Genomic DNA, 24,148 nt, shown 5'->3' on the forward strand with positions numbered 1-24,148 from the left:
AAGTCCACATTAAATTGAGGATTTGCAAAAAATTCTTTGAAATAAAACAGAGACACAACATACCAAAATCTCTGGGATGCAGCAAAAGCAGCATTAAGAGGAGTTTATAGTGCTAAACACCTCAAAAAGTTAAAAAGATCTCATTAACAATCTAATGTCACACCTAGAGGAACTAGAAAAACAAGAAAAAACTAAACCCAAAGCTAGCAGAAGAAAATACATAATTAAAGTCGGAGTGGAAGTGAATGAAATTGATACACAAAAATTCATACAGAGGATCAACAAAGTCAAAAGTTACTTCTTTGAAAGGATAAACAAAATCGATAGACCATTAGCTAGATTAACAAAGGAAAAAAAGGGAGAAGATCCAAATAAGCGCAACCTGAAAAGGCAAAGGTGACATTACAAATAATCCCATGTGAATACAAAAGATCCTCAGAGACTATTATGAACAACTCTAGATGCAGAAACTAGAAGATCTAGAGGAAATGGATACATTCCTGGAAACAAACATTCTCCTAAAATTGAATTAGGAAGCAATTGAAACCCTGAACAGACCAACATTAAGTTCCAAAATTGAATAAGTAGTGAAAAACCTACCAACCTAAAGAAGACCTGGACCAGATAGAGTCACAATTGAATTCTACCAGACATACAAGAAGAGCTTATACCAATTCTACTGAAACTATTCCAAAAAAATCGAGGAGGAAGGACTCCTCCCTAACTCATTCTATGAATCCAATGAATCCAGCATCACCCTGATAACAAAACCTGGCAAAGACACAATGAAAAAAGAAAACTTCAAGCCACTTATGATGAACATAGATGCAAAAGTCCTCAACAAAATACTAGCGAAACAAATTCAACAGCACATCAAAAAGTTAATTTGCCATGATCAAGTAGGTGCCATTACTGGGATGCAAGGATAATTCAACATACGCAAATCACTAAATGTGATTCAACACATAAAAAGAATTTTAAAATATATGATCATCTCAACAGCAGCAGAAAAAGCTTTTGATAAAGTATACCATCCATTTATCATAAAACCACTCAAAAAAATCATTTCTTAGTTATCAAAGGAAAATACCTGAAAATAATAACAGCCATATATCTATAACAAACCCACAGCCAACACTGTACTGAATGGGCAAAAACTGGAAGCATTTCCCTTGAAAACTGGAACAAGACAAGGATACTCACTCTCACCACTCCTATTCAACACAGTACTGGAAGTGCTAGCAAGAGCTATCAGGCAAGAGAAATAAATAAAAGGCAACCAGATAGGAAAAGAAGTCGTCAAACTATCTCTCTTCATGGAAAATATGATTCTATACATAGAAAACCCTGTAGATTCCACCAAAAGGCTCCTGGAACTGATAAATGACTTCAGTAGTGTTTCAGAATACAAAATCAGTCTACCAAAATCAGTAGTATTTATATACACCAATGATATTCAAGCTGAGAGCCAAATCAAGAACACAATCATATTTACAGGGCTGGGCACAGTGGCTCATGCCAGTAATCCAAGCACACTGGGAGGCCAAAGCAGGAGGATCACTTGAGCTGAGGAGTTCAAGACCAGCCTGGGCAATATAGTGAGACCCCATATCTATAAAGTAAATAAATGAAAAAAAGTTCCATTTACAATAGCTGCAAAAAAATACCTAGGAATACATCTAACCAAGGGGGCGAAAGATCTCTACAAAGAGATCTGCAAAACACAGCTAAAAGAAATCATAAACGACACAGTAGAAAAACATTTCATGTGCATGGATTGGACGAATCAATTTTGGTAAAATGGATACACTGCCCAAAGCAATCTATAGATCCAATGCTATTCCTCTCAAACTACCAACATTATTTTTCTCAGAATTGGAAAAAAAAACTATTCTGAAATTCATGTGGTACCCCAAAAGAGCCAGAATAGCCAAAGCAATCCTAAGCAAAAAGAACAAAGCTGGAGGCATCACATTACCTGACTTCAAACTATACTACAAGGCCACAGTAACCAAAACAGCATGGTTCTGGTGAAAAAACAGACACACAGACTGATAGAACAGAATAGAGAACCCAGAAATAAAGCCACAGACTTACAGCTATTTAATCTTCAACAATGCCAACAAAAATAAGGAATAGGGAAAGGATTACCTATTCAATAAATAGTTTGGGGATAGCTGGCTATCCATATGCAGAAGAATGAAACTGGACCCCCACTTTTCACCATGTAGAAAACTTAAGATGGATTAAATATTTACATGTAAGACCTCAAACTACAAGAATCATAGAAGAAAACCTGGTAATTACCCTTCTTACCATTGGCCTTGGGAATTTATGACAAAGTCCTCAAAAGCAATTGCAGCAAAAACAAAAATTGACAAGTGAGACCTAATTAAACTAAAGAGCTTCTGCACAGCAAAAGAAACTATCAACAGAGTAAACAGACAACCTACAGAATGGGAGAAACTATTCACAAACTCTGAACCTGACAAAGGTGTAATATCCAGAAATCTGTAAGGAACTTAAACACATTGAACAAGCAAAAAACAAAGAACCCCCTTAAAAAGGTGCAAAAGACATAAACAGACACTTTTCAAAAGAAGACATACAAACAGCCAACAAACATATGAAAAAATGCTTATCATCACTAATCATCAGATAAATGCAAATCAAAACCACAATGAAATACCATCTCACACCCGTTAGAATGGTGATTATTAAAAAGTCAAAAAACAACAGATCTTGGCAAGGCTGTGTAGAAAAGGAGATGCTTATACACTGTTGGTGAGAATGTAAATTAGTTCAGCCAGTGTGGAAAGCTGTTTCAAGATTTCTCAAATTATTAGAAACCATTTGACCCAAGAATCCCATAACGGGGTATATATTCAAATGAAAACAAATTGTTCTACCAAAAAACCACACACACTTGTATGTTCATCACAACAGTATTTACAATAGCAACGACATGGAATCCATGTAGGTGCCCATCAACAGTGGACTGGATAAAGAAAGTGTGGTAAATATATATGATGGAATCCTATGTAGCCGTAGAAAAGAATGAAATCATGTCCTTTGCAGTAACATGGATGCAGCTGGAGGCCATTATCCTAAGTGAATTAATGCAGGAACAGAAAATCAAATACTGCATGTTCTCACTTATAAATGGGAGCTAAACACTGGTTACTCATGGACATGAAGATGGCAACAGTAGACACTGGGGACTACTAAATGGGGGAAGGATGGAGGGGGACAAGAGTTGGGAAACTAACTGTTGTGTACTATACTAAGTACCTGGGTGATAGGATCATTTGTACCTCAAACCTCAGCATCATGCAATACACCCAGGTAAAAAACCTGCACATGTACCCCCTGAATGTAAAATAAAAGTTGAAAAAAAGTAAATTAAAAAATGAGGATTTGGCTTCCAGCATGAATCCCATTCTTTTGTTGTTTCAGTGTGAAGATAACTTTTTAAAATGACTGCCTTTGGCGTTTGTCTTATGCTACAGGTGTGTGACACATTTGTTTATGTGAGGAGGTGTCAAGAAAAGTGGGTTCTCAGATATGGTTAAATCTGCATCGCTAAACCTGCTTGGGGTTTGTACAATTTAAAATATGCTCAGCTTAACAATTAGATATCTATACTTTGGATTACAAGTGCCTGGATATCATTATCTGTTTAAATATTTGATACTTGGTTATTTAGATGTATTTAAAAATATTCCAGGGATGTGTGTATGTGTGTTTTTTACATTGTGATAATTTTACATTAGACTTTATTTGGAACTATTATCAGATAGATAATTAATGTGTCTTTCAAAGCTTTTTTTCCAGTAGGAGAGATTATGGTTATGATTTAAAATGAAGTGTGTGGAATGAAGAAGATCTGGAGTCTGGTTCATATTAAAACATCCCTATTAACAAATAATTCAGCCTAGTGTTGTGTCTAAAATAGAGCCTCAGAGAATACATGCAGCTTCATTGATACAACAAGTAAATACCTGCTTTATGAAGCTCTAGTCTTAACAATGTTAAAGATTTAAATATGATATTGAAGGCCATTGTGGAATTTTTTTTTAAAAAAACGAGGTCAACTTATTGTATTCTAGATATACTTTAATTTCTAAATGGATTTAAAATGAATAGTATGGATCTGAAGTCTGTCTATACAGCAGGAAATAGGTAAGTAATTACAGCTTGCAGTAGAGTTACTTGGAGTGGTAAATGATTTTATTGGAGGTCAAATAGCTGTCAAGAGATAACAGCTCATATTAGGTTCTCATAGTGTGTACCTTTTTTGGAATATAGAGAAAGTAGGTGCTTATTGTGCAAAAGTTATCAGCTGAGGCTGATTTTTTTGTGGGGGAGGGTGTGAAAGGTGGTAAAATGTTTGATTCCAAAGTAAAATAACAGATTTGGGCGACTCTGATCACTTAACCTAATATACTGTTTCTCTGTAATAAAGTGATATCTAACTGTTCAGAAATAAAAACTGACATTTCAGGTGTCTCCTATAATATATAACACCGCATATGTCTTTAAGTCAAATCCAGACTTCTTTCTTGTTGAAAAACTATGTTCTAGCTGCCTAGGTAAGTTTGTATAGACCTAGCAAACAGAGCAGTAAGTTTCAGTATTTTTTGCAGTTCACTGAGTGAAGATTAATTATATAAATGAAAGGTGCTGGTGTAATTGTATAGTCTTATTTGAAAACCACAGTACATGAAATTGAGCCTGTTTTAAAGGGGCTCTGTGTGTGTGTAGGTATGTGTGGATAGAGTTTTCTGAGTTTAAGGAATTTTTGTAAATAAACAACACAGACCTATATTCTTGCTGTTGCTAAATTGTGGTTTATATTTTAGAGAGCTAATATCTGTAGTATGATAGAACTGTGGTTACTCTAAGAAACCTAATGCCATTTGTGTCAGGGCTATTTCATTGCTTTTTCCATCTCAGAGAAATCAAATGCAACTTGAGGCAAAAGAGTGGAAATTAATGATATACTGAGATAATATGTGTTTGCATATATCATTTTGAGGCTGTTTTGGAGAATACTTTAGGTGGTCCATAGATAGGCAGATGGGGGTTTTTAAGTACATAAGCTGTAAATCAATCCATTCAGTCAGATCATTTAATTTATATGGAAGAAAGATGAGGAACAATACTACATTTTTATGTGCAGAAATAACATCAGTTATTTAACATTCCCTTTTTGGCTCGTTAACAGCTTGTGGGTAGATGTAGCCCTGGATTATTATTACTTGGTTACCTCAGGATATTGACCAGAGGAAATGGACAGGAAAATGGCAGAAGGATCTAGGGAATGAAGTACTTATTTGAAAAAACAGTCAAAAGGAACAAATTATCAATTATTTGAGAATGAGTTCTCAGAAATTAGTTTATATGTTTTTGAAAGCAGTAGCAAAAGCAGAGGATTTATTTATTGGTACCATTCTAGTTCCAAAAAGGATTACAAAGTAGATGGGTTACTTATCTTGGTAATATAGGTTTTAGATCAAGGTGAGTTGAGGGGGAGAATGGGGAGAAACTGCTTTTCTTACTGCAAAGTTTCCTCTCAACTTTAGCTCTGGACTTGCTCTCACCCTCCAGGGGTAACTTGTTCATCTCCCAGTTGACTAATATGTACTTGGGCAGCTCAGTGGGGAACTGCATGATCTTTTCAGTTCCAGTCTCTAATGTTGGTATCAAGCATTTTCATTATTGATCAAGTCATCTCATTTAGGTGCCCGTATCCTAGTAAAAAGTATCTTGCCTCAGTAATAGTCTGTACATGTAAGCATTTAAGCTTTCAGTATGTTATAGGTCTTAATATCAGTGTTACTGTACATATTAAATAACATTTTGCCTTAAAGCTCTAATTTAGACTAAAACTTGTATTATCTTTTTTTAGGACAGCCAGTAGAGGTGACTTCATGTTTTCTGCGGATCGTTTGGTAGGTGGGGGCTTTTCATTTTCATTTCATTGTTTTGCCTAGTGATATAACCATGGTAGACCAAGGGATATTTTTGTTCTAGAGCATTCTGGGGCTGAAAGAGATTGTACTAAGTAACCATCATCTTGCTAGGCTAATGAAGTGTTGTTTCACTGTTGTATTAAAGATCTACTTCAATACTTTTCACCACAAAGCATTGCCCATGAACTAATTCCCGTATTTCTGAGATACCACTACCTCTCAAATGGATCTTGGTAACTTGAGTTTCAGCAGTTCTTAAGTGCCTCCTCTTAGGGCAGTGAAGTACATTAAAAGAAAACCAAAAATGTAAGGAGACCTCATAGTTACACTTGTGGTATCCAACGAATGTACAAAAATATATATTTCTTGTAGTTTACGGCGGCGGCAGGGGGAGGCTTATTTTGCCTCTTCTTTCCTGTACTAGCCTTCACATGTGAAATAGTACATTTGACTGTCTATGGTTTCCTCAGGCACTTCCTATTAAGAATTGACCAAGCCCAGTTCTGTTTAGCTAGTGTGATCTGAGAGGATCTCAGTCCAAATTGGTTTGTCTTCAGGGTAAGCACTGTGTTTTCTTCTTGTGTTAATATCTAAGCATGCTCAGTGCTTGAAGTGAGGTTGACATGTTTTCTGCTGTGGCTATTAGTTTTAATCCACAGCAGAAAATACATTACATTCAGGAAAGTTTAGTGTATATTTATATTTATATATAGTTTAATGTATATTTATATTTAGTATATATTCATGAAGTTTAGTGTATATTTCATGAATGTATTTCACTAAACTTGCATGAATCAGGTATTGTGCTAGGCTGTGTCCAGAGAGATGAGATACAATAGTGAAGAATGTAGGCATGGTCCCTAATCTCTTGGTGTTTATGATCTAAATACTAGATTTACAAACTAAGTGCAAATTTAGTTTGGGAAAGAAAGGAGTGAACAGGGCTTCTTAGCCCCAAAGTTATAATCAGATTAAGGTAGATGATTAAAAGGAATGTGAAAAAAAGGCATGAAACTTTTCATTTAGGTTTTGCCTGAGGATTTATTCCAAAAGAGCATAGACAACTCCTGTTCTGCTTTTCATCGTAAGTATTCTTGGTTCAGAGACCAATTTTATTTAAAATTATTTGAGTTTTCAGTGGCAGTAATAACCCTTAGATAGTAACAAGATAAATGTGGTTGACATTCCTGGAGCAATAGTTAGGTCATTCTGTCTTTTATGCTTTTATCAAATCAAAAGAACAGGCTTGAAGAACTTGTATCTTAATGGCTGCTGTTTTGGTGTTTACTGGTAGAAAACGGTTCCTCTTTCTTTTGCTGTTCTTATGCTCTTTTTCTATAGAAAGTAGGAGTTAAGTTCACGGTTATTGTAAGATGCTTCCCTGAAAGGGCAAGCATAATCTTAGCCCAGTGAGATAGTAAGGACCTATGGCATAATTCGCCTGAGGGGATAATGATTTGGATCTCTCTCTGTTCTCTGCAGGTGGCTTTCAAGGTCCTGATATGGGGTGAGAAAGGGTCTGTTGTGGTTGTGGTAGAGACTGGAGCTATTTAGGTTTATCTTCTTGAGGATTTCTAGTACACTATCTCCTGCAGCACATGTCATTAATATATATTATTATATATATATTAATTTCATCCTGAATTTGTCAGGGTTGGCTTCCTTGGCCCTCAGATCCTTGGGTTCTTTATATTTTAGTCACTCTTCTGATTTTATGCACTCCTGTAAGAGTTGGGCACACTAATTTCTGTCCCAGTGTTGGAGGGGATGGGGATAGGAGGTAAGACTCATTAGAGGACTGTTACTAGGAGGAAAAGATCTAGGCTCTTCAAAGAAAAGAATCCTCTTTTACCCTTGTAATTTGCTCATAAAAAAAAATCTCCACAGAAGATGGTGGCTGGAGGTGAGTATGCACACATACGCAGTATTCATGAGGTGCCTGGGCCCTCTGTCTGATGCTGCAGACTGACAAAATCCTGGCTTATTTAGAATTGATTGTTTTAATGGCAGCAGGGTGTTATTATATGTTGTGATAACAGAGCATAGGGCCTGGTGCTTCTCCCTGCTGTTGCAGATTCTCAATCAGTAATGTAATGTTGATTGGATAAAATGTGCATTGCAGACTCAGCATTACTTTTATTGTAGTTGGCTTTGGTTGTTCATGGAATTACCATATCTTGTTTTTGGAGGCTCTTCTAGTAGTTCTGAGTGATGCTTTCCTTTGTACCACACATTATGATTGATATGAGCCTTTTCTTTAGCTGAGAAGCCCCAGTGCATTTTACTGGATCCTCCTTCAAGCTCAGTAAATTGGTTCAGCCAATGCACTCATTTATTTCCTCTAAAGAAGTTTCAGGCTTTATTTACATTATGGTGGGCCTTTGTTAAAAATAATCTGACTTAATGATTTCCAAGGTACTGAATAAAGCAGAGAAATTCCCAGTGAGCACTATTTCCAGAATAGTAAGAAGTATATTACTTCCAAGAGTGCTTGCCATGACTGTTGTCACTTGCTGGAGTTTTGTGTCCCTCATAGTCTGGACTGACAGAATGAGAATCAGAAGGAATATTGGAGCCTTTTGGTGGCAATCATGGCCTATCTGAGGTTGGATACCTAGCAGCAAGTAGTATGGCATTTGGATCTATCCCTGTATCTAACACATGATAGGGGGCCCCTTACTGCCTCCACAAGTGAAACCTTTGCCTAGTGTGTTCATGACTCTGCCTACTGTTCAGCTCCTGAAGCTAACAGCTAACAGGAGATTCCCAGCAGGTTCTCAACTTCTTCTTCCTTTGACTCTCTAGATCAGACTTGTTGTGGAAGAGGGATTGAATCAGCTGCCATATAAAGAATGCATGGTGACCACTCCAACAGGTAACTAGGGCTGTTATTCTCAAATTTTCCTCATAAAAATTCTGAGCTAGAATGGGGAAAGATGTAAGTAAAGTAGTCTAAGTAAAGTAGTCTAAGTAAAATAAATATGCAAAATGAAGGGCTAGGTGGAGCTATTCTTTTACAATCTTAAAAATAAAACTCAGGCATTTAGGAAAGAAATCTGTGTAGATGACTTTTTGTTAATGGCTTGCTTGTCAATTCAAGTTAAAGGTTAACAAATACTCTTCAGCATGCACGTGTTGCCTCTAATGATGGCCCATTGAGACCATAGTTAAGAATTGCTGGCAGCTTATCTTCATCTCTATGGGAAAGCTGCTGGTGAGCACAAATGGGCAAGTCTGTTTTGGCACTGAAATTACATGTTAAAAAAGGATAGAAAGTAAAAAAGAAAACTAAAAATGATAAGAATTGGAGAAGGTGCTTTGTTCTATCCTTTAATAGAAATTAGCCAAAGATCCCTGTTTCAGGGATTTGAAATTATGATTTGGTTTAGTAAATAACGTAAAACTGTTCTATTCAAAGGGTTGACTTTATGAAACTTGGGGACTGAGTTTGTAGCATCATAATTGACACAAATTCAGGATGAGACCAAGAGTTGAGCATGTCTTAATAACTATTTCAGCCACTTTCTTCTGCTTTTAAGGCAGAATGGAGGCTCATAAAGAAGAACGGAGGCTCATAAAGAAGAATGGAATGAGGAAGCTTTCTGCTGTGGCTCACAGTGGGGTCCCAGTTTGAATTGATGGGGTATATAGCATTCTCAGAGTGCAGTGATTCTCTTTGAATTCAGTTTGAGGAATGTGTATGTGAATATCGTGTTATAATAAGTCCTATTCCCATTCAATGAAGTCTGCCTCTCCCAATTATCCCCACAGGTTTCTTATGAAGAATTAAGAAATAACTGAAAAATCATGACTCATCTCATTATTTCCACAGGGAATCTCAGGCATTATACAGTGTGTCTGAACAAGGGTTGCTTTGTGCCCATGTACTATAAACCATAGACACTTTATAAAATACGTAGGTTACTCCAGTGATGAAAGATAAATTCTTTGGTTTTATTTCCTAACAGGTTACAAGTATGAAGGAGTGAAATTTGAGAAGGGAAATTGTGGGGTCAGCATAATGAGAAGCGGTAGGTTCACGTGTGTGTGATTTTTGTCTCTTTGTATGCATAGAAATGGTTGCTGTTTTCCAGAAGAGAGGCAGGCTTGTCTGTCATAATTGCAGCCTGCCTTTAGTTAAATCTCACCACCTGTGTTATCTAGCCTCATGGTGCTGTGGAGTCATGGCCTGTGTGAGGCTAGGTTTGGCTAATTTTAACTACAGAGCATATTCCCTAATAGAGTGCTCCCATGGGCAAGCCAGCTTTCAAAGAGATTCAGAGGAGGATGGGAGGATAGGAGGATGTGGTGATGCTATCTTGGGGAGAACAGGTCAGTTTGAAGACTGAGGGAATATGGTATAAATTCGGGCTTGGAGAACTTTGAATACCTGACTGGAGAAAATATTTCTTCTGTTTTTATTTCTGTTGTTGGGCTAAATGACTTGTTTGATATTTTTAATTTTTTTTTTTTTTTTTTTAGAGACAGGGTCTCACTCTATTGTCCAGGCTGGAGTATGGTGGCGTGATCATAGCTCGCTGTAACCTCAAACTCCTGAGTTCAAGTAATCCTCCCACCTCAGCCTCCTGAGCAGCTAGTACTACAGGCACGTGCCACTATACCTAGCAAATTAAAAAACAATTTTTTTTTTTTTGGTAGAGATGAGGTCTTGCTATGTTGCCCAGGCTGGTCTAAAACTCCTGGTCTCCAGTGATGCTCCTGCCTCAGCCTCCGAAAGTGCTGGGATTATGGGCATGAGCCACCATACCCAACCTAATACTTTAAAACTTTATATATGATGACTACGTGACCACATAGGCAAAAGTGCTTGACTGTCATTCATTCTAGGTATTTCCATCTGCTGGTCTTATGAATGTTGTATTTGTGTTTGAGTCCGACTGATTACCCTTCTAAACCAACCTTTGTATAGCAAAATCACTTGCCTGTGATTAGAACCTTTACCTGTTATATGGGGTTTTTTTCCATTCAGCCAACTTAATTGTTTCGCGTAAGATTTATGTTTTTTTTTTGCATAAGTGGTAGAAGCTCCACTTGTCCACTTGTTTGCACTGAACACATATAGTTTAATTTTTAACATATAAACATTCACTTTTCTCTTCTGGTTATGAAGTTATGTTTGTGAACAATTAAATGCCTCAAGTAAACTAGGAACTTTAAGCTCCTTTTTTCTAGGAGGAAGCTCTTAAGCACTGATAGCATTTCAGGACATTTCAGGACAATGATGTTCAACTTTTAAAAACTGGTAAAGACAATGGACTTTTAAGGTGCAGTTTCTTCTGTTTCAGTTCAGCTTCTTCTCTAAAGGCACAAGCATGGTCCTTGTACCCTTAGTATGTACTAGATGACTTGTGGTGATGTACAGCATTGCTTATAACCTTAATAGCCATTTGTTGATTTTCATATATATTAGAAAGAAACTTGTTTTATGTTTACACTAGTGATATAGTTTTCTCTTAAAATAAATTTAAGTGAAAACAATACATTTAAGAAAAATGTTAAGTAAATGCCAGTATTGGTAGAATTCTGATATGGCCTAAAATCCTGAAGATGGCATGAGAATGACTGCCTTTTGGCAAACACTTCTTTAAAGGAATTCAGACTCAAAAATAGCTCTGTGTTCAGAAATCAACGGTGGTAGTGCTAGTTATTATTGCCTGGGAGAGGGGGAACAATATACAACTTTTTCACTGCTTGCAGCAAAATCTTTGCTGTTGAGAAGTCATTGTTGAGCTAAGTGATGTCCCCTGATGCTACCTTGACCTAAAAGGAGACTTTCTGATCTACAGCCTTTATTCTTCCATAAATCTTTTGCATTTTCTCATACAAAAGTCACAAATTTAGGTGGTTTAAAGGCTTCTTTAAAATAATAGAGATAAAAATATTCCTGATATTAAAAAAGCTCAGGGAGCTGCTCAACAAAATGCTTTATTTCCTATAATCACGGAACCATGACAGCTCTAAAACTTGTAAGCTAGCAATAAAACTAGCTTATTCTAGTTTCATTAACCAGCCCTTAACCTGGTTTCATTAACCTCCACTAAGTATGAAATATGAGCATATCAGAAATAAAAGCTGTCAGCTTCAAAATAATTATTTTCATCTTCCTTCCTTTTTGTATTAATAACAGTGACAAACTATACTTTGGCCTGTTCTTGGACTTTCTCTCTCTTTCCCCTAATCTTTTTTCTTTCTTTTTTCTTCTTCAAGGTGAGGCAATGGAACAAGGTTTACGAGACTGCTGTCGATCCATACGAATTGGAAAGATCCTGATTCAGAGTGATGAGGAGACACAAAGAGCCAAAGTATATTATGCCAAATTCCCCCCAGACATTTACCGGAGAAAAGTCCTTCTGATGTATCCAATTCTCAGTGAGTGGCTTCCATTTATTTGTAACCTTTGGTTAGGGTTTAAATTCAACTTAGTGCCTGCCTCCTAGGTACCCTTATATAAAAGGCAAAAAGAGTTTCTAAATGTTTTTTTCTCAGTTGGGAAAACTGCCCCGGGCAGTTCACTGGAGAGTTTTTATTGCATAATAAGAGAATATACAGTAGTCAGACCTTATTAGCCCCAACAAACTTCCGTCTTGAACACATTGAAACGAAGGATTTAATGAGGCAAAATATATGGAATACAGAAAATATATTGAAACATATCTCCTCTTTAGCCTAATGAGTACAGCAGTGATTTTCCTCAATAATTTATTCTCTCTGGAGGTAATATTTTTTCCTGCTATTCTGTTCTGTTTCTTAAGCTTACTCAGACCACACTTGGCATGGTCTTTAAGGGAGGTGAGAGGGAATATGTTAAATTTGATACCTCATATACTAAATGAATTTAGGGCTTGGTATTTGATAACTGAAAAGTGTATGTGTCATGTTCATTATTGAAGATAGCATGGATAAAGAACAAGTACCTTCATATGAAGTGGTTTCTTATGTTAGATTGCTATATTGCTCTTACTTCAAAGACATTTTGTGGCTGGGTGCTGTGGTTCACACCTGTAATCCCAGCACTTTGGGAGGTCGAGGTGGAAGGATCGCTTGAGCCCAGGAGTTTATGACCAGCCTGGGCAACATATGGAGAACCCATTTCTGCAATAAATAGAAAAAGTAGCTGGGTGTGGTGGCACGTGCCTATAGTCCCAGCTACTTGGGAGGCTGAGGTGGGAGGATGGCTTGAGCCTGGGAGGTCAAGGCTGCAGTGGGCTGAGATCATGCCACTGCACTCCAGCCTGAGTGACAGAGTGAGTCCCTGTACCCCCCCCCCCCAAAAAAAGAAAAAAGACATTTAAAAATGAATGTTAAGGTTGCTAATTCATTTGGTTATCTTTTGATTTCAGGCACTGGAAATACTGTAATTGAAGCTGTAAAGGTTCTTATAGAACATGGAGTTCAACCCAGTGTTATCATCCTACTCAGTCTGTTCTCCACTCCTCATGGTGAGTTCAGCATGAGGCAGTAACTAGGGCTCCATATAGTCCTGAGGTGGGTAAGTATGCATTTTCTAGCTTCTAATCCTGAGGAAAAGTTTATCTGCTTTCACATTAAATCTGAATCTAATTTGGGTAATTATAACTTGTGTTTGTCATCTGTAAGCTTAGTGATAACATTTTATACCATTCTAATGTTCAAATGCAAATGGAGAAGTATGAACTAACCACATTTAAAAGAATTGCAATTGTTTTCCTGGTTTGGCCTGCAAATGACTCAAAGGTTCCTATTTCCCTTGGCTCACCACCTGAGCCTGAGAACTGCTCACAAACAGCAAGAAACATAAGGTTCTAGCTAGCCCTGTAGTCTTACTGAAGTAATCTTTGCAGTGTGAAGTGAAGAGCAGAAGTTTTTACAGTTAGACTTCTGCTCAAAGGGCAGAGAGAACTGTGTGTTCTCCATTTCCTGAAGGAGGTGTACCTAACTTAAGATCTTAGTGTTTTTCGCCATACATTACAGAACAATTGGGAATATATTTTAAGAAAATAAGTATAGGTGCATGTAGAAATTTAACTTCTAGGATGTTTATTGTAGAGTTATTTGGTATAAGAAAAAACGTGAAACTATACAAATGACTCACAATAAGGAAATGGTTAAATAAATAATATATATTCAAAGGATATACTATTATGTAACTGTTAAATCATGTTTTTGGAAAATATTGAATGGCATCCAAAAATGTACATGGTAAATGTAAAAAAGCAGTATAAAAATAACAGCATTAGAATAGGGTAAAGTGTTATCACCAAGCTTGGAGATGACCAGTACAAATTATGACTATTTTAATTACAAAAATCAGAGTTGGATTTAATATGGAACCTAATAAATCTTTCCTTAGCATGAGAGGCTAGACAGACACAAAGTGTTGTTTCAATTTTGGTTTCAAAATGCATACACAATATTAATAGTGGTTATTTTAGGCTGGTGGGATTCTAAGTGCTTTTCATTTTATTTTTAAGCTTTAAATTGGTATTTTTCAAATGTTCTACAATGAATTTGTATTTGCTTCATAATTTTTAAAAAGGGCAATATATGGCTTCTCTAGTCAGGTGTTTTCTCATTTCCAAAATTTCTAAGTCTTAGCCAGTTCTGAAGAGGCTACAGTATATCTAGTTGGGAAAGCTGGTTTCAGTAGGTTATTGACAGGAGTTATGGCCTGTTTGATTACTTTGCTGTTTCATAACTAAATATTACTTGTAGTTCAAATGTTGGTGGTAACAAAAGGCGATTTGCTTAGTTATCATTTATGTATATAAAACACAGGTGGCATTGAAAATATTGAGAGAATCCAATAATTATTAAAATTTTTACCTTTGGGAATAGAAAAGCACACTTTTTAGTTCTAATAGTATACATGAGAATGGTGTACTATTCTTTGAAATTTATAGCTGAAAAATTTTATTCTGTGGCAACTTTGCTATGGATTTTTAGTTTGACAGGGTAATTAAAATAGTCATAATTTGTATTGGTCATCTCTTAAGCTTGGTGATAACATTTTATGTGATTCTAATGCTGTTATTTATACATTTTTTACATTTTTACATTTACCATGTACATTTTTGATGCCATTCAATATTTTCCAAAAATGTGATTTAACAGTTATATATTACATCCTTTGAATATATGTTATTTATTTAACCATTTCCTTATTGTGAGTTATTTACATACTTTCACATTTTTTCTTATGCCAAATCACTCTACAATGAATATCCTAGTCCTTGTTACTTTTCCCTACCTATTCCCCTCCCCATAAGCTAGAGTCCTAACTTCTAAAAAGCTGGCGTGCTCTGACACACCAGCTTTTTCTGTGAAAAGCAAGTACACTGTGAAACACTATGCTTGTTTCACAGTGTTTCAGTTGGGAAACCATCATCTTACGTGTGTTCCTCTTTAATTTTTTTTTAATAGAGATGGGGTGTTGCCGTGTGGCCCAGGCTGGTCTCAAACTCCTGGCCTTGAGTGATCCTCCTGCTCTGAGATTACAGGCTTGAGCCACTCTGCTTGGCCTGTGATCCTCATTTTAAAAAGGACTGTATTCACTCTATTACAGTCACCTTTAAAATTAAACAAAATAAAAAATACTCTTTAGGGGGAAAGTTTCTATAACTGAACAATTATATTTTTCAACTTGAGTATAAAATAATAATTCAAAGAATGTATTAGTGAGATGGAGGGGGCATAGTCTGACTACTGTCAAAGCTTTTCAGACTTTATAAAAAGGAAGAGATTAACCAAGTCTGATTAGGTATCCAAAGATCATTGCTCTCTGTCTTCTGTCAGTTTTAGACCTAGTGGCAATAACTACAAAATTCCTGAATTACAACTGGTGTTACCAAAACATCCTACCATAATAACTTTTGTTTTTTTGAAGGTGCCAAATCAATCATTCAGGAGTTTCCAGAGATCACAATTTTAACTACTGAAGTTCATCCTGTTGCACCTACACATTTTGGACAGAAATACTTTGGAACAGACTAAGTTATTTAAGTAAAATAATTATCTTGTGTAATATTACAATCATGTTTTCATTTTCTATTTGTTTTACTGATTCACTTGAGGGTGGCAGAGAAAAATGTGTTAAAATGCTTTTTAGTTTTGGAAGTGGGTATATTTGAGGTTATATCTCATTTAGTTATTTGTTTACTGTTGGCACCGAATTCAACAATGAAGTATATGCAACTCTTACAAAACATAAATTTTAATAATATTCTAATGCAAATTACTGAACCCTCAGTGCATTAAAATTATTTCTTAATTTATGAGCCTCTTAGTTTGGAGGTTGCTTGAAGCCACAAATAAAACTCAAATGAGAGTCAGTTCTTTGTCCCACTGTAGTTTGCATTTTGTTTAGTTTGGTTTTAGCTCTAGTAAGGTTTCATATATGTGGCTATTGCCACATTCCTCTACTGTTTTCTTTCTGATACTGGACATGCTAGTAACTTGGAGAGGAGAATAAAAGAATGTCTCCTGGAATTTTACATTCCCATTAATGTCCTCATTCAATTGGCAGACCTAGGATGTATGGTTAACTCTCAGGCCATTATGTTTTTCATGGCTCATTTCCCAAACTGCATTGTTGGTAGGTGGCTTGCTAAGCTGTAATGCAGTGAAGAAGATGGTGGGGCATTTTTAGTAATTGGAACTGTAACATTAATTTACAAGATTGAACCGGGGATGTCTGGATGCTGACAAGGGAGAGCCAAGTACTGTTAATGCCATCAATCCTCTAGGAAGGAATTGGTGGTTTTTCTGAAGTGTGGGGGAAAGGGTGGTTTCTTGCTGGATTTCATGGCCAGTAAGTAAATTTAAATGCTTCATTTTTAATTTGGATGTTTCTGCTAGAGACCTTTGATTTGGAAATTAGTTATTTTGCATGTTTGTCAACTGTATATGTATGAAAATAGAAAAAAACCATGCTTTTTATAAAAACCCCTAAGATTTGTATATGTTCATCTTTAGGCTTCTGAAAGGGAGAGAAATCATATTGGAAATCAATGTTGGTGTTCTGAAATCTGCTTGTAAAACTCTGATCTCATTTTACATTGATATTAAAACATTTTAACAGTGTTGGCTAGCTGATTACTTGATTAATTATACTCCCATGGCCCCATAGGCAGCTGTTGTGGGCCTCTGTTCAAAAGCACAGAAAAGAGCAGAAGGAAATGTCTTAGAAAGAATCAAAGCTGATGAAATCAGCAAAGATTGGGGGAAAGGAAGGAAGCCTGGTGTAGATTGGATTATATTTTTCCTTTGGGGACTAGAATACTAGAAGAACTTCAGTATATTTTTCCCTTTATTTTTGAAGACTGTCATATAATAAATTGAGATTAATAAATTACTCATATTACAGTTCTTCCATGGCAAATGTTGCTTTCAAGTTGTTACTGAAATTCTCATCTATACTTGTCAGTTAACTGTCTTGATACAGTGTGGATTTTGTTTACTCCTGACTAGCAGAAGTTATAACTAAAGCCCGTTAAAGCTAGAATTTCTATCTCCCTCTCCCAGCACAGATGTGAACCAGCAAATTTAGATGGAGAACAGATATGCTTGAGATTGGTGCATCAAACTAGTTGAAAAGATGATGCCTACCACTATAGGAGTTAATGCTTCTAAATTATTGCTTATGTTAGGGCTTCAGTATTTCATTTGAGGTGACTTTCCAAAACAGCAGACAAATTTATATTCAAGTGTAGATATAAAACCATATTTTAAGCAAATTATTTTTGTATTACCAGCCATTTAGATTTAACATGTCTTTGTTCCTCGATTGATATTTAGTTGACTACATTTGGTTCCCACATGAAGGGCCTAGAATGAACAGTAGGAAGTATTCAATGAGGTCATAGTCGCCCCTGATATCTGTCTTCTATCCCTCTCTAGATTTCAAGAAAATTATACCTATGGGTTTTGAAGTTTGGGTCTTTTTAGCAAATGAGGCATTATTTGTAGGGTTAATCACTTGCAGGACTCTGAGCGTGGGACATTTTTTAAGTATTCTAAATTTAACACAAGATTAACAGACTATTGAAAACAAGATTGTTTTTAAGTAATATGAACTTCAGAGTAGTATAAACTGTGTATATTCCTTGCTGAAGAACACACCCTAGCACAATAAAAAGAACAGTCCAATCGTATATGCAGTGGTTCTCAAAACTTGAATGTGCATCAGAATCACCTAGAGGGCCACAGATTTCTGTGGCCTAACAAGTTCCCACGAGATGCTAGCGTTGTTTTGGAGACCACATTTTGATTTAAGACATTTCTTTTATAATAGAAGCATTTAATGTTATAAGTTTTCCTATAAATATTGATTTAGCTGTACCTCACAAATTTTGATATAGTATGTTTCATTTTCATTTATATTAAAATAATTGCTCATTTTTCATTTCTTCTTTGACCCAGGGTTATTTAGAAACATGTCATTTAATTTCCAAATATGGGATTTTCCAGATTTCTTTCTGTTATTGCTTTCTAATTTAATCCCACTGTGGTGAGAGAATATACTTCTTATTATTTGAATCCTTTTAAATTTATGGAGACTTGTTTTATGGCCCAGAATATAGTCTCTTCTGGTAAATCTTCCATGGGTGCTTGAAAACTATGTTTTATCCTGCCGTTTTTGGATAGAGTGTTCTATGTCAATTAGGTTAGGTTGGTTGATAGTGTTGTTCAAGTCTTCTACTTTACTGATTTTCTCTTTTTTCGTCTGCTCCTTCTGAGGCAACTTTATTGACTTTCTGTCTACTTATTCTATTGGTTGTTGGGAGAGATTGATGAAATCTCTGACTAAAATTTATATTTGTTTGTTTCTCCTTTCAGTTTTATCAGTTTTTGCTTTATGTATTTTGAAGCTTTGTTGTTAGGAGTGTAAACTTTTAGGATTGTTATGTTCTCTTGATAAGCTGACTCGTTATCATGAAATATTCCCTTTTATCCCTGTTATTCTTCTGAAATCTACTTTGCCTGATGTTAATGTAAATATTCTGGCTTTCTTTTGAATAATACTAACATGGCATATCTTTGTTCATCCTTTTACTTTTTTTTTTGAGATGGAGTCTCATTCACTCTGTCACCCACGCTGGAGTGCAATGGCGTGATCTTGGCTCACTGCAACCTCTGCCTCCTGGGTTCAAGTGATGCTCCTGTCTCAGCCTCCCAAGTAGCTGGGACTACAGACGTATACTGCTATGCCTGGATAATTTGTGTATTCTTAGTGGAGACGGGGTTTCACCACATTGGCCAGGCTGGACTGGAACTCCTGACCTCAAGTGATCTGCCCGCCTCAACTTTTCAAAGTGCTGGCATTACAGGTGTGAGCCACCATGCCTGGCCTCATCCTTTTACTTTTAACTTATGTGTGGGGTTTTTTTGAGACAGGGTCTCAGTCCATCACCCCGGCTGGAATGCAATGGCATGATCATAGCTCACTGTAACCTTGAACTCCTAGGTTAAAGTGATCCTCCTGCCCCAGCCTCCCAAGTAGCCAGGACTACAGGCATGCGTCACTACACCTGGCTAATTTTTAATTTTTTTGTAGAGATGGGGTCTTGCTATGTTGCCCAGGCTGATCTTGAACTCTTGGCATCAAGGGATCCTCCCACTTTAGCCTCCCAAAGCCATGAGATCACATGTTTGAGCCATCACACCCAGCCCTTTTTGCGTTTTTATAGATTTTTTAAATTAAACGTTTCAAAATTTTATTTCTAGAGACAGAGTCTTGCAATATTGCCCATGTTGGACTTCAACTCCTATTTCCTGAGTAGCTGGGATGACAAGCATGTGCCACCACACCTGAATTGTTTTTATATTTAATCTGGGTTTCTTATAGGTAACCTAGAGTTGGGTCTTGCTTTAAATTTCCAATTTGACAGTCTCTGCCTTCTAATCAGGATGTTTAGACCATTTTTATTTAATGTGATCATTGATATGATTGGTTTAAAATCTACCATCTTGCTATTTGCCTTCTATTTGTTCATTATTCACTTTTTCCTCTTTTTCTACCTTCTTTTGCATTATTATTTATTATTCCATTTTATCTATTTGGATTATATTAGATGCAATACTTTCTTCTTTTAGTGGTTCCTTTAGGGTTTATAGTATATAACTTTAATTTATCACAGCCCACTTCAAGCGTAAGATAAGAACTTCATGTACTTCTATTCCCCCACCCGAGTCTGTTCCCTATTATTGTCATGTTTTACTTCTACACATGTTAAACCTTATAATACATTGTGGGTTTTTGTTTGTTTTCGATACTTTTAAAGTGATATAAAAAGAAATAAGAAAAAAGGTATTTTCATTTTTTAAAATATACTTTAAGTTCTGCGATACATGTGCAGAACGTGCAGGTTTGTTACATAGGTATACATGTGCCATGGTGGATTGCCGCACCCATCAACCTGTCATCTAGGTTTTGAGCCCCGCATGCATTAGGTATTTGTCCTAATACTATCCTTCCCCTTGCTCCCCATGCCCCAACAGGCCCAGTGTGTGATGTTACCCTCCCTTTGTCCATGTATTCTCATTGTTTAACTCCCACTTGTGAGTGAGAACATGTGGTGTCTGGTTTTCTGTTCCTGTGTTAGTTTGCTGAGAATGATGGCTTCATCCATGTCCCTGCAAAGAACATGAACTCATTCTTTTTTATGGCTGCGTGGTATTCCATGGTGTATATGTGCCACATTTTCTTTATCCAGTCTATCATTGATGGGCATTTGGGTTGGTTCCAAGTCTTTGCTATTGTAAATAGTGCTGCAATAAACATATGTGTGCATGTGTCTTTATAGTAGCATGATTTATAATCTTTGGGATATACCCAGTAATGGGATTGTGGGTCAAATGGTATTTCTGGTTCTAGATCCTTGAGGAATCGCCACACTGTCTTCCACAATGGTTGAACTACTTTACACTCCCACCAACAGTGTAAAAGCATTCCTATTTCTCCACATCCTCTCCAGCATCTGTTGTTTCCTGACTTTTTAATGATTGCCATTCTAATTGGTGTGAGATGGTATCTCATTGTGGTTTTGATTTGCATTTCTGTAATGATCAGTGATGATGAGCTTTTTTTCCAATGTTTGCTGGCTGCATAAATGTCTTCTTTTGAGAAGTGTCTGTTCATATCCTTCACCCACTTTTTGATGGGGCTGTTTTTTTCTTGTAAATTTGTTTAAGTTCCTTGTAGATTCTGGATATTAGACATTTGTCAGATAGATAGATTGCAAAAATTTTTGCACATTCAAAAGGTAGCCTGTTCACTCTAATGATAGTTTTTTTTTTTTTTTCTGTGCAGAAGCTCTTTAGTTTAATTAGATCCCATTTGCCAATTTTGGCTTTTGTTGCCATTGCTTTTGGCATTTTAGTCATGAAGTCTTTGCCCATGCGTATGTCCTGAATGGTATTACCTAGGTTTTCTTCTAGGGTTTCTATGGTTTTAGGTCTTACATTTTAGTCTTTGATCCATCTTGAGTTAATTTTTATATAAGGTGTAAGGAACGGGTCCAGTTTCAGTTTTCTGCATATGGCTAGCCAGTTTTCCTAACACCATTTATTAAATAGGGAATCCATTCCCCATTGCTTGTTTTTGTCAGGTTTGTCAAAGATCTGATGGTTGTAGTTGTGTGGTATTATTTCTGAAGTCTCTGTTCTGTTCCATTGGTCTATATATCTGTTTTGGTACCAGTACCATGCTGTTTTGGTTACTGTAGCCTTGTAGTATAGTTTGAAGTCAGGTAGGGTGATGCTTCCAGCTTTGTTCTTTTTGGTTAGGATTGTCTTGGTTATACAGGCTCTTTTTTGGTTCCATATGAAATTTAGTTTTTTCTAATTCTGTGAAGAAAGTCAATGGTAGCTTGAAGGGGATAGCATTGAATCTATAAATTACTTTGGGTAGTATGGCCATTTTCACAATATTGATTCCTCCTATCCATGAGCATGGAATGTTCTTCCATTTGTTTGTGTCCTCTCTTATTTCCATGAGCAGTGGTTTGTAGTTCTCCTTGAGGAAGTCCTCTACGTCCCTTTAAGTTGTATTCCTAGGTATTTTATTCTCTTTGTAGCAACTGTGAATGGGAGTTCACTCATGATTTGGCTCTCTGTTTGTCTATTATTGGTGTATAGGAATGCTTGTGATTTTTGCACATTGATTTTGTATCCTGAGACTTTGCTGAAGTTGCTTATCAGCTTAAGGAGATTTTGGGCTGAGACAATGGGGTTTTCTGAATATACAATCATGTCATCTGCAAACAGAAAGAATTTGACTTCCTCTGTTCCTATTTGAATACCCTTTATTTCTTTCTCTTGCCTGATTGCCCTGGCCGGAACTTCCAATACTATGTTGAATAGGAGTGCTGAGATAGGGCATCCTTGACTTGTGCCAGTTTTCGAAGAGAATGCTTCCAGCTTTTGCCCATTCAGTATGATATTGGCTGTGGGTTTGTCATAAATAGCTCCTGTTATTTTGAGATATGTTCTATCAATACCTAGTTTATTGAGTGTTTTTAACATGAAGATGTGTTGAATTTTATCGGTGTTTTTCTGTTATCTATTGAGAAAATCATGTGGTTTTTGTTGTTGGTTTTGTTTATGGGATGGATTACGTTTATTGATTAGTGTATGTTGAACCAGCCTTGCATCCCAGGGATGATGCCCACTTGATCATGGTGGATAAGCTTTTGGATGTGATATTGGATTTGGTTTGTCAGTATTTTATTGAGGATTTTTGCTTCAATGTTCTTCAAGGATGTTTGCCTGAAATTTTCTTTTTTTGTTGTGTCTCTGCCAGGCTTTGGTATCAGGATGATGCTGGCCTCATAAAATGAGTTAGGGAGGAGTCCCTCTTTTTCTACTGTTTGGAATAGTTTCAGAAGGAATGGCAGCAGCTCTTCTTTGTACCGCTGGTAGAATTCGGCTGTGAATCCATCTGGTCCTGGGCTTTTTTTTTGGTTGGTAGGCTATTAATTACTGCCTCAATTTCAGAACTTGTTATTGGTATATTCAGGGATTCGACTTCTTCCTGGTTTAGTCTTTGGAGGGTGTATGTGTCCAGGAATTTTTCCATTTTTTTCTAGATTTTCTAGTTTATTTGTGTAGAGATGTTTATAGTGTTCTCTGATGGTAGTGTGTTTTTCTGTGGTGTCAGTGGTGATATCCCCTTTATCTTTTTTTATTGTGTCTATTTGATTCTTCTCTCTTTTCTTCTTTGTTAGTCTGGCTAGCAGTCTATTTTTTTAATCTTTTCAAAGCTCCTGGATACGTTTTTTTTGAACCGTTTTTCCCGTCTCTATCTCCTTCAGTTCTGCCCTGATCTTAGTTATTTCTTGTCTTCTGCTAGCTTTTGAATTTGTTTGCTCTTGCTTCTCTAGGTCTTTTTATTGTGACGTTAGGGTGTTGATTTTAGATCTTTTCTGTTTTCTCCTGTGGGCATTTAGTTGTATAAATTTCCCTCTAAACACTGCTTTAGCTGTATCCCAGAGATTCTGGTACGTTGTGTCTTTGTTCTCATTGGTTTCAAATAACTTATTTATTTCTGCCTTATTTTCGTTATTTGCCCAGTAGCCATTCAGGAGCAGGTCGTTCCATTTCCACGTAGTTATGTGGTTTTGAGTGATCTTTTTTTTTTTTTTTTTTTTGCGATGGAGTCTTGCTCTGTCACCCAGGCTGGAGTGCAGTGGCGCGATATTGGCTCACTGCAAGCTCTGCCTCCTGGGTTCATGCCATTCTCCTGCCTCAGCCTCCCGAGTAGAGTAGCTGGGACTACAGGCACCCACCACCACACCTGGCTATTTTTTTTGTATTTTTATTAGAGATGGGGTTTCACTGTGTTAGCCAGGATGGACATGATTGCCTGACCTCGTGATCTGCCTGCCTTGGCCTCCCAAAGTGCTGTTGAGTGATCTTCTTAATCCTGAGTTCTAATTTGATTGCATTGTGGTCTGGAGAGGCTGGTTTTTATGATTTCCATTGTTTTGCATTTGCTGAGGAGTGTTTTACTTCCCATTATGTGGTCAATTTTAGAATAAGTGCGATGTGGTGCTGAGAAGAATGTATATTGTTGATTTGGGGTGGAGAGTTCTGTACATGTCTATTAGTTCTGCTTGGTGCAGAGCTGAGTTCAAGTCCTGAATATCCTTGTTAATTTTTTGTCTCATGATCTGTCT

General features: G+C 36.6%; 1 protein-coding gene across 3 annotated transcripts in view; it reads left to right on the forward strand.

Moving 5' to 3' along the window:
* The window catches only part of UPRT (uracil phosphoribosyltransferase homolog), a 30,585-nt gene extending 13,531 nt beyond the window's left edge, over nucleotides 1–17,054 (forward strand). For 2 of the 3 annotated variants that reach the window (XM_004064415.2, XM_031005871.3), the window contains exons 2-7: nucleotides 5,912–5,954; nucleotides 8,781–8,850; nucleotides 9,944–10,006; nucleotides 12,204–12,365; nucleotides 13,337–13,435; nucleotides 15,859–17,054. In XM_004064415.2, coding sequence (XP_004064463.1) covers nucleotides 5,912–5,954; nucleotides 8,781–8,850; nucleotides 9,944–10,006; nucleotides 12,204–12,365; nucleotides 13,337–13,435; nucleotides 15,859–15,965 — 544 coding nt within the window. In that variant the 3' untranslated portion in view covers nucleotides 15,966–17,054. Of the gene's footprint in view, nucleotides 1–5,911; nucleotides 5,955–8,780; nucleotides 8,851–9,943; nucleotides 10,007–12,203; nucleotides 12,366–13,336; nucleotides 13,486–15,858 lie in introns of all 3 variants that reach the window. The other variant, XM_055376764.2, reaches the window with a different exon arrangement.
* Nucleotides 17,055–24,148: the final 7,094 nt, after the last annotated feature.

This window comes from Gorilla gorilla, chromosome X (assembly GCF_029281585.2).
Source record: "Gorilla gorilla gorilla isolate KB3781 chromosome X, NHGRI_mGorGor1-v2.1_pri, whole genome shotgun sequence".
NCBI classification, from domain to species: domain Eukaryota; kingdom Metazoa; phylum Chordata; class Mammalia; order Primates; family Hominidae; genus Gorilla; species Gorilla gorilla.